Source organism: Fulmarus glacialis, unplaced genomic scaffold, assembly GCF_000690835.1.
Source record: "Fulmarus glacialis isolate BGI_N327 unplaced genomic scaffold, ASM69083v1 scaffold4098, whole genome shotgun sequence".
Taxonomy (NCBI): domain Eukaryota; kingdom Metazoa; phylum Chordata; class Aves; order Procellariiformes; family Procellariidae; genus Fulmarus; species Fulmarus glacialis.
In genome coordinates, this window is record NW_009229983.1 from 1,371 (window position 1) to 12,141 (window position 10,771).

At 43.2% G+C, this 10,771-nt stretch overlaps 2 protein-coding genes across 2 annotated transcripts; one reads left to right on the forward strand and one right to left on the reverse strand.

The window, feature by feature from the left end:
* The first annotated feature begins 4,164 nt into the window (after nucleotides 1–4,164).
* Nucleotides 4,165–4,512, forward strand: LOC104081333 (scale keratin-like). Its single transcript, XM_009584034.1, has one exon. The coding sequence runs from the start codon at nucleotides 4,165–4,167 to the stop codon at nucleotides 4,510–4,512; it is 348 nt and encodes a 115-aa protein (XP_009582329.1).
* A 5,199-nt stretch (nucleotides 4,513–9,711) lies between these two features.
* Nucleotides 9,712–10,137, reverse strand: LOC104081334 (scale keratin-like). The gene has a single exon (XM_009584035.1). The coding sequence runs from the start codon at nucleotides 10,105–10,107 to the stop codon at nucleotides 9,712–9,714; it is 396 nt and encodes a 131-aa protein (XP_009582330.1). The 5' UTR covers nucleotides 10,108–10,137.
* Between the last annotated feature and the right edge of the window lie 634 nt (nucleotides 10,138–10,771).

Sequence of the window (10,771 nt, forward strand, 5' to 3'; positions counted from 1 at the left end):
CCCCCCCCCAAAAGACACTTTCATCTTGACAACAATTCTATCTCAGGAGGTCCCAGATATGCATCACTAATTCTGAGCTGGAAACGGCACCATAATTTTCAAGACAAGTTGAGGAGGGTATGCCAACACTTCAGCTCAGAGACATGAATTCACCTCGTCTAGAGGTGTCTGAGATAACTCTGATTTACTCAGCTTGAGTCACACTCTCAGCTAAGCCACAAGAGCGCAGTGCTGAGTATTGCGTTATCCCTATGAATATTTATTTTATGGTCCCAGCTAGGTTTTGTGGCCATTCCAGCAACAGAGTTTAATGTGTCCACATCAACAGCTGTCATGCTTTTTGGCTTGAAGTATAGACACACCAAGGCATAAATATTTTTTTTTTAAGAACTTAGAAATACTGTTCCTCAAACAGAAAGTGCTACTCAACCTCTCCTTGTTGGCAGTTACTCCTTTTTCATTGCATTCTCCTTCTCTCAGATGGCTCATCCACTCGTGTGCTGTTATGTGACTCCTCCTAGGGTGTAGTAGACATGCCAGTACAACCTGGGTGTGCTACGTTACCAGATGAGACAAATTCCACCCACACTGTATGAGATGCACTCTTGGATGGATGACTCCAAAACCATCCACCGTGGGCTTGGAAGAATTGCCCAGAAATACCTGGGCATCCTGAGCAGAGTTTGGATTTCAATTGCAAACTGACACTAAGGATGTCCCTTTGCTATTCTTGATTGTGATGTTCATCCAAGCTAGCCAGGAAGGGGTTTTAGTCACACTTGTAAAATAATCTAAAATCAATTCATGGAAGTTTTTGCAGATACATTTGAATGTCTTTTTTGGTGGTGTTACATTAAAATTATGTGCTTGGTATAGGTAAGAATATTTGTGCTAATTTAGTAAATGGGTTTGATGGTTGTTCACATACAATGAGTCCATATGTGCCACAGCAGTACTGTCATATGAGGAATCTGTGCAAAGGTAGTCCATACGTCACACTCACTTTGCTTTTCATGGAGCTATTTGTCTCTGAATATTTTACTGTACCATATTTGCACTGGCAAAAATGGCTGTGAATGGTTTAAGTCAGTAAAGTACATGAAACTTCCATTATATGGGAAAAAACATTAAGATGGCATCTGGCAGCCACTTGGTGGGTCCATAAAATTACAAAAGCAAAGCATGTGGCTGTAACCCTGAACATCATGAGTCAAAAGAAACAGTTTGGGGTGTCAGCAGTATTGGTACTACTATGTAGCTCCCTTTGCCCTATCAGGAGGGCAGGATGATTAGAAGAGGGACGCATCTCCAAGAATTATGTGATTCATCGGCAGGTATCTATAGGTATATGTCATCACTGCCATCACCTGCTTCCAGACAAAGTGAAACCAGGTGTGGTTCGGGCAGGAGGAGCAGACCAGGTGGGTTGTTTCCCCACAACATCTTCTCCCCTTGTTTCTGTTCCTGTTTCTTCCTTATGTGAATCCTCTACCATAAAATATCAGTAACTTTAAAGGGCCTGTCTCCGCAGGTATTGCTAGGAAACAATACTGAAGGAAAACCCAAGGCGGCCCCGGAAAAGGGGCTTCCTCAGCCTTCTTGCATGGATCACCGGTACAGCATTACACTGCAGTATTGGTAACAGTGGACAAATTGGAATAAAATTAACATTTTAGAACAGAAGTCTCGAGGTTACTCAAAACCAGACATTCAACTTTAAATTCTGTAGAAGGGGCTGGATTTTAGAGGGGAAGAACTCATCTTCTTGAGGTTAAAGAAGTGTTTGTAAATTATGTCAACTTGGGTACACAAAATGGATAGACACTATTGGAAATAGTTTTATCAGGAAATAACTGAAGAACTGAAGACACGGTACTGGATCTGAGGAAGAAATCTGCTGAAGTAAGCAGCCAATCTTCTGCATCAGGTGAAACGGCACTTTAAGATTCCAGCCCAAGGTTTTCCTAGGGTGATGCATGGCTTCACTCCCTCACCTGTTTCACCTCAAACCATGAATCGTTCATCACTCAGGAGCCCTGAGGTCTTCAGCAATGATCCCATGGACTCCCTGACAATGAAAGCTAAACATGAATTTCTCATTATCTGAGGCTCCTGTCTGCCATGCCAGGACTGGATAACAGCAGCTCCCTGCTTATAGGTTACTCCACCTGTACTTTTAAAGCTTGAAGTGGGACATGTGCTTTGTGTTTGTTTCTTGGCCAGGAGGATGGGAACAAACGCTTCCCATTTCCAAACCTATAACTCAGATCTAATGTGCCTCATATCAGAGTCACAGGAATTAATGTGCACGGGTATGATGGATAAATTGCACAATGCCCCCTTACTGGAGCATGACTTGGAAAAGTGGGGTAGTATCTCAGGTATGTCACCATATTGTGTTTATGGACAAACTTCTGAGCAATCTTTGCTCCATGAGGCAATCAGAGAAATAGGAAAAAGCAACAAAAGAAAAAAAAAATTACTCTGTCAGAGTAATGACAAAAACATAATAGTAATCACCATTGTTGAGCAAAATAATTGCGTTATCTGGGGCAGTTACAGGTGGAGTGAATTTTTGTTTGATAATGCGTTAGGACATCATACATGAAGAATGTTTCATATCCTCCTGATTGCTTAAGAAAAGGCATAAAAGCACTCACAGTTCTGGGTTGCTCTAACCATTTCTCCTGACTTGCTCTTTGCTGTGAGGGGGTAAGTCTGAGCCTGATGCTATTGCTGTCAATATGTTATTGTAACAATGCAGCATTTTAACTGAAACAAAACTGTGATTCTTAAAAATGTGTGAAATGTTTGAAGCTTTCTTTCAGAAAGAGCTGTTTCCTACTTATTCAGTGGCAGGCTCTAAATGGGCAGGAAAAGAGTTTTCAGAGCAGTTGAAAGTTTAATATGCAAACTTATTTATTGTGAGATTTAGTGAATTCCTATTTCTTCCAGCCTGACCATCCTGCCTTTATGAATCTGCCTTACTTTGTTCGCATTGACTTGTAATGGTGACTACCAAGAAAAGTTAACTCTGAGTCTCAGACTGAACTAGGAAGCCACCATTAGAAAGAATCTTTTGTCCTGTTCTTTGCAATTATTTCTGAATTAGTTTGAAGCCTGTCATGTGTTACATTATGTACTTGTTATGGTCAGGACTTTATTCCTTTTCTTTACTCACAGCCTTACATTTTATGGGTCTTAGTAAGGCAGGGCAGAGATCAAGAGGAGCTGCAAATTGATTTTATGAGTGATCAAATGATCTTATGATTAAAGAAATGGACTCCACAAAACTATCTACAGTTCCTAGTTCTGTCAGTCATCTGTCACCTTGGTCATCTTTAGCAGGTCAGCTGGGACCACATTCACAGGAGTCCTAGTTATACTGGAAACCTCACTGATACCGCATTCCCACCCAAATGTGGGATATTCTGCCAAGCAAACTCTATGAGCTCTTCAGGGATGTGGCTGCTGCTCATTTTATCTTTGTAGAGAACACGCAGGGGAGCCCTGGTGCCAGCTGTAGCATCTGAAGGATTGGGGAATAACACTGTCATTAACAACCAGGCTTGCCTCAGTTTTAACTCCGTCTCTCCTGTTACCTCACCAAATAGCTCTGGGCAATGCATTCACTTCTCAGCCTCAGTTACCTCTTCCTTAAAGCTGGAATAACAATGACTTGCCACATACAGTTGTAATGATTACAGATGGTGCAGAACCAGCACAGGATGTTACTATATAGGTGCTGGCCAGTGTTTCTGTTCTTTTCTGCAGTTATTTATAAAAGAATTGATCAAGTGTCACAGTAAGTCAGCTTCAAAAAGGCATGGTGGAAAGGAGAAATGGTAAAGGATAGAGGGAGAGCTCAAGTTCAAATGCACAATTTCTTTGATTGTTAATGATGTTTTTATGTATCAAGTTGGCTCTATAATTAGGAGCCAAAAGAAATTGAGATTGTTCCAAGGGAGGGGAGGAGGGCATGAGAATATGAGAAAAGGGACATGGCTGCTGAGAGAAAACTGAAAACTTCATTCTCCTTCTGGTCTTCTTGCTCTCTCTTATTCTTTCTCTTCCAAGCACAATCTCCATTATATTCGTGTCTGAGCTTTCAGCCTTGTGTTGCCTTGGTGTTGTGTGTTTCAGATTTCTCTCCATTCCCAGAAGATGTCTTCCTACAGACAGATGATCAGCTCCCGCTGCCTTGCGCCCTGCGAAGTGACCTGCCCGCAACCGATTGCAGATGCCTGGAGCCAGCCCTGCGTTACATCCTGTGGTGATTCGAGAGCTGTGATCTACCCACCACCCGTGGTCATGACCTTTCCAGGACCTATTCTCAGCTCCTGCCCTCAGGAGAGCATAGTGGGCAGCTCAGCACCATCCGGCATTGGGAGCTTGTTTGGATCCATGAGCTCTCTGGGTCCCAGTGGCTCTAGGAGCTTGTACAATTATGGGAGGTCATATTCTTCCTATGGATCCAGTGGTTATGGTTTTGGGAGCTGCAGACCATGTTAAATGTGCTGTGAATAAGGAGCAATCACCCAACATGGAGGAAGACGTGCCTCCACAAATCCTGTTACTGGCATTGCTTTCCCGGAGCGTGAACTGAAATCACACTTACACGTAATTCTCAAGCTAACAATTTAATTTAGTTTTCTGACTATTCTTTCCAGTGGCTCATGATAATAAAGGCCTTGAATTAGCTATATCAATGATCTTTGGCTGGTTGAAAGTGGGATGAGGTTGTAAGTCTTCCCATGCCATGAAAAAGAAAAAGTAATATATGTGGAATGCATAGCCCTGGAGCAATTCTTTGCTTGCAGCCTTTAATGAAACCCTGGCAATATTTTCCCTGTGTTTTTCATTCTCAATAAGATCTTTTACTTCTTACTTTCTCATTAAATTATTGTGCATCAGATAATTCTTGTCTTTTTTGTCCACCATTTTTTGTTTATATACCATTCTGGGTGAGCAGCAATCTCTGTAGTGAAACGTGACAGTGTTTGCTTTCTTTCGATGCCTAAAGCTGGCAGGTGACCAGGTCCTTTAAGCAGGAGCAAGCATAATGACTGCCTTCTGCACAAAGTAGTTTCATGCTAGATAAACATGTTTTGTAACCCCTACAACCAAGTTTGAAATTTCCTCCAGGACAGGCGTGGTTACAGTGTGTATTTGCTACATGCCAGCAAAGAAAGTTAAACACACGAGTCACTTTGAAGATCTTCCCTGTGTCTCACTACTTGCTTGAGGCTCCAATTTAATTACATCCCCATACATTGGTTTTATGATATTTTTCATTGTTTAAAAAGAGCATGTAACGATCTGTGGGTAGAAGTTTCCTTTGAATAGCCAACAGGAATTTTTAACTGAATGGCAAATCTTTGCTGAGATCCTGCAAATTCTTTGAACTTTCCCGTTAATACCTCTATATTCTTGGCAGCCCCAGTTAAAATAAATAAAAGAATAATTCTTAAGTCTTCCCTGCAGAGCAACACATATCATTCAGGCCAAATAATATTTTCCATCTCAGGAACTTTACACCTAAATTTCAGGCTACTCACAGATGACCGTGGATACTGGGCATGTTCAGCACCTCTCTTTGTTCCACAGCAACATGGTTCCAGGCTGCTCAGTGTGTCCTGTAGAGCTGTTTTTCTAGTGATGCGTTTTGCATACAATTAGTACAGCTATTAAGAGGCATTCACCCTGTTCTATGCTTGCAGTGCAAACCAGGACTCTGATGGCCCAGACATCAGACACTGCTCAGCACTTCTGCTCTTCCCTGTGTGAAGCTGCTGTTCCTAGGAATATCTGCAATGCACTGCCAAACTTCACAATACTTGAGCAGGCTAATTCCAGGCAAACCCCAGTCTCACGCTGCAGAAATTTGTTTGGACAGGATCAAGTATGTGTTAATAACTTCAAAGGGTTTGGAGATGTGACTTCACTTGTAAAACTAGCTGAAATGAGAGGAGGTCCAGGCAAACCCCAGTCTCACGCTGCAGAAATTTGTTCGGACAGGATCAAGTATGTGCTAATAACTTCAAAGGTTTGGAGGTGTGACTTCACTTGTAAAACTAGCTGAAATGAGAGGAGGTTACAATGAGGTGGCCAGGCAACACCTCTTTCTTGTTAGGATGCGTCTGAAGGCTTTGTCTTGTTTTCATGCTTCCTCTGTCTCCGATGCACTGCATGATTATTCTTGGAGTCACTAGGATGCTGTCAAAAAACCAGTACTTATTTGTGCAGGTATGCAGCGCACTAAAGCAACCGGATCAGGTATTTCCAAGACACATCACTATGGTGCTGATCACTACAGAAGTCTTCTTTTCAAGATTTTTGTTTTCATCCCACATAGAATGGTAGAATTACATCGATCCTCTTCTCAGCCCATCTTGCTGCCCTTCTGCACTGGACTTGCAATAGCAGCCAGTTTCTCATGCTGCGGTGAAAGGGCACAGAGAGGCATCCTTCAGTGTGGGTGTTGTCAGCCTACCTGGATGAAGCTGCTCTGCCTACGTACTTGTTGTGCTACAGAAAGGCACACGTGGGAGCCAGAAGTTAGAGCCCAGACTATAAGTAGATCACTGTAGTATGTATTAATTGATCGATGGACTCTACTGACTTTGAATGTGCTTGAAGACATAGCACTCCACAACATCATGATTTGGTAAAGTCACCTGCAGAGACTGTCCCTTGGAGAGCAGGAACTGCAAAATTTGCATTGCTGATTCCCATCTGCCAGCCTAAATTTGCATGTTATGACCATAGACCACAGCAAACACCAAAAGACAGTTCTTTAACTGCCTTCTGTACTGCTCCTGACCATCAGCAATCTGCCACTTCCCAAATGCACAGCAGGCTGAACTTGGATTACTCTTTCATGTAAGTGTAATCACAAATGAGCACAGTAGAAGATAAGAGAACTAATTTCACTGGCAGACCCTGCGCATCTCAGGTCACACCACATGCAGATACGAGAGAGGAGGAACACCAGCTGCTGTTCATTGTGATCATCTGGAAGCAGTGCTGAGATCTTGACAGTTTGCTGGCCACTGCAACATGCGGACCACATCTGACTGCGAGGTCTTGTGTGGTTCTTGGTCAGACATGAGAAGTCCAGGCTGTTGACGGTCAGCACCAGCAACTCAGACTCCTGTTCCTCCTGTCAGTGAAACAAGTAATTACCAAGAACAGGAAGCAACAGTAAATGAAATCACACTGTCTCATCTTGAACTATAGAGGTCACTAGACTCTCTTCTCTCTTGTGCTCTGAGCATGTGTTTATATCCTAGTACAAGGTAACACTATTGGTAAATGAGATACAATCAGAAGTTGATTCAGAAAGATGTTGTAAACACAGCCTGAAGTATATGTCTTGCCCACGCACTAAATTACAGTTTAAGACACATATCTGTGGGAGTTAAGCCTTTCATGTTTGATTTAAATAGGTGGATTCACTAAATATTTAGTCACTACTAAAGCCTAATGATTTTTTATGTGGTTCAGACTCACACCACTGGTAAATAGCTTGCAGGCACAATGGCTTAACATAACAGAAGTAGAAATATGCCCTGCTGAATGCCAGCTTCCTTCCAGGGTTTGATTCTGGAGGAATTAGCAAAGTGTCTACTTGCAGTCTACCTTTTATCCGTTTTGCAATTGGAGTATTTGAACTTGAATGTTTCAGATGTTTTAAATAAAATGCTCTATCAGAGAAACCTGAAGAAAGGAATCTTTTTTAGCTCACTGTCCCCTTTTACTTAGAAAAGAAATTACAATAAGCCATGTCTTGAATCCTTAGGTCACTGGTTTTTGGAAGTGTTCAAGGTCAGGGTGGATGGGGCTTTGAGCAACCTGATCTAGTGAAAGGTGTCCCTGCCCGTGGCAGGGGGGTTGGACTAGATGGTCTTTAAAAGTTCTTTCCAACCCAGACCATTCCATGATTCCATGATTCTATGATCTGTTAAATTTCCTACATCCCGTATACTACTGGCCATGCCATGTACAGTCTTTCAGATAAAATAGGCAGAAGTTCATAAAAACATGTCGGTTTGACTGATTAGCTCATTTTCAGAGTTCTGTTTGAAAAAAAAGGATATTTTCAATTTTAAACACCATCATTATTGACTCACACATAGCAGTCAGAGTACTGATCCAGATTACAGGCAAATTTGAATATTAACATGGAAGTTAGCATTACTGAAACTCTCCCCGTCCCAATATATGCAGTGTTCCTGACACCAGAGCAAAGAGACAGACAGGAATATTCCACGGTATGCTCCTTATCTGCTGCTATTTTCCTCTTTTCCTAAAGGAGGTGAGAGTAACAGTGAAAAGCAATCCTGAAGCTAACCAGTGGAATAGAAAACTGGAAACAGAGGTCGTATGTCAATTGTTAGATGGGGATATTGGAGAGAGGAATTCAGTTCTGGGCTTTGCCAAGCGATTCCTTTGTCACCTGGGGAAAATATTTACTAATGTTTTTATCAGTATGGAAAACACGGCCTTTAATCTCTGTATAAAAGATGCCTATCTGCAAAAAAGGGAGAAGAACAATGATGCTCATGCTTTGCTTGTCTTGTCTGTTTACGCTGAACGCACTTGAGGGCAGGGATTGGCTTTATTCTTTGTTTGCACAGGACTGAACATGCCTTATTGGCAGCTTCATTACAATTTGAATTAGCTGTATTACCAGAAGCTTAGAAGCACTGAGTCTCTACTTCTAATACTTACTGTGCTACAGTTATTTCTTAGAGGGAACAGGGATTATTCCTCTTTCTTACTGGGGTGGACAGGCTGATGACTGCAGGGAGGAATAAGAGCAATGTATTAGCTGCTTGGGATGTCTGGAGTTTAAGTATTGCTGAGCAATGTCAATGCCGTAGATTGAGCATTGCATCTGTGAATTTATAGGTGCAAGTTTACATTTGGAAAGTAGTCTGCTGGGCACAACCTTGGTGGCATTTGTGGTCATGCTGAGCTCAACACGGAAATCCACAATTCTCTATTTGGATGCTCATGGAAAGGCCCCACTGAAATCATGTTTAAATAACAGGAGTTAAGATACTACGTTATTTTAAACTTTTCATATCTTCAAAGGATGGAAAGCTGCTACTCAGGAGTGTCATTACGGCAACATTTGTGACACGGTGTAAATTCAGTCTGTGCTAAAATGTTCTGTACTACTACTGCTTAGTTAGCAGCTTGGTCCTGCCCATGGGAAGATATCACCCAGGGCAGGCTGTGGATGAAGGGAGGAAGGGAAACCAGAAGGTTGCTGTGTGATGCAAAAAAATTTTAATGAGCAAGAAATGCCTATGTTTGCAAAGCGAGATATCACAGAATATGAAAAATCTGTTTCCAGACAATTTCAGAGAATGTCCAACAAATGTCCTGCTCAGAGATATTGCTGTCCTCAGCTGACTTTCTTCTCTCTGTCGTGCAACTACTGATGAAGATGCTTGTCATTATGAGTGATGTCCATATGGAATAGGTTGCCCCACGATGGTTAAAAAAAAAGGGAAATCTGGAACAGGCAACAATAGCAAACAACGAACTAGAAACTGAAGGGTAAACAAAAAGCTGAAGAAAGATCAGAAATGCTAAGTGGCAGTAGCTCCATTGCAGGGCGGCAGGAACGCTGAACCCCCATCCTCATAGCTCTGCGTTTGGGCCTTCACGTGTGGCTCTTCTGAGACCTCTCTGCTGCCTTTAGCAGGGCCCACAGCTGCTGCGGAGGAACCGGCTGTACCGGCGGGAGGAGTATGGGCTGCAGTACCCGCTGCCGAGCGTGGAGAGGGCTGAACTCCCGTATCCATACTGGGTCCCATACCCCAGAGAGCCCCCGTAACCATAGAGGTTCCCGGCGCCGTAGAGGCCCCCCAGCCCCAGGGAGCCCCCAAAGGCGGGGGCTCCGGAGGAGCCCACCACGGCTTGCTGGGGGAAGGAGCTGAGGATGGGGCCGGGGAAGGTGACGACGACGGGGGGCGGCTGGATGAGGGCCGTTGAGTCGGGGCACTGGCGGACACACGGCTCATTACAGCTGTTAGCGATGGGCTGGGGGCAGGCGATGCTGCTGGTGGTGGGGCACAGGTCGTAGCAAGACATTTCTTCGCAGGGATGAAGGCGATCCTGAAACACAGAGCACAGAAATGTGTAAAAACAAAGCACAAGATCTACTGGAACAACAAGTCAAGGTTTCGTGCTGGGTTGTTGGGGAACAGGCAAAACGATCACCAGATACATAAGCAAAATTGATGATGCTGTTCACAAACTTTCCTGTCAATCAGCATTGCTCCGATCTTCCCCATCCACTAATCCCTTGCACTTGTCACATCCGTTAAGCCTTCTGAAATTGCTGCTGCTTTTTTTTTTTTTAATTCACGTTCCCTCCCAGAGGAACAGTGTCGGTGGCACATTTTTTACTAAAACACCAGCACTGCTCCCTGGTGAATGTGGGCTGAAAGCCAGGAGCTCCAGGAGCTACGCCAGAGCTGACCTCCTCGTTACACCGAATGGGACAGAAGCAGGTTTTGTCTTGGGAGAGACGGGATGGAGTCAAGAACCCAGCACTGCTTTAACCACACATTTCCTCCTCCTTTCCTCGGCCCTATTTCTTTTCAAGCTCTTTGGGGTAATATACTTTCAGTTATTCCCTTTTAGTTCTAATTTTTCTTAATCTCTGTAATCCCTCTGGTAAAAGCCCCAAAGCATTTGAGCCTGAGGATAGATTCATATACTCGATGTAGTAAGTAAATATACCCTATAAAAT

Excerpts from the sequence above, each read along its gene's own strand:
- LOC104081333 (XM_009584034.1), top strand. The coding sequence starts at position 4,165 with ATGTCTTCCTACAGACAGATGATCAGCTCCCGCTGCCTTGCGCCCTGC.
- LOC104081334 (XM_009584035.1), bottom strand. The coding sequence starts at position 10,107 with ATGTCTTGCTACGACCTGTGCCCCACCACCAGCAGCATCGCCTGCCCC.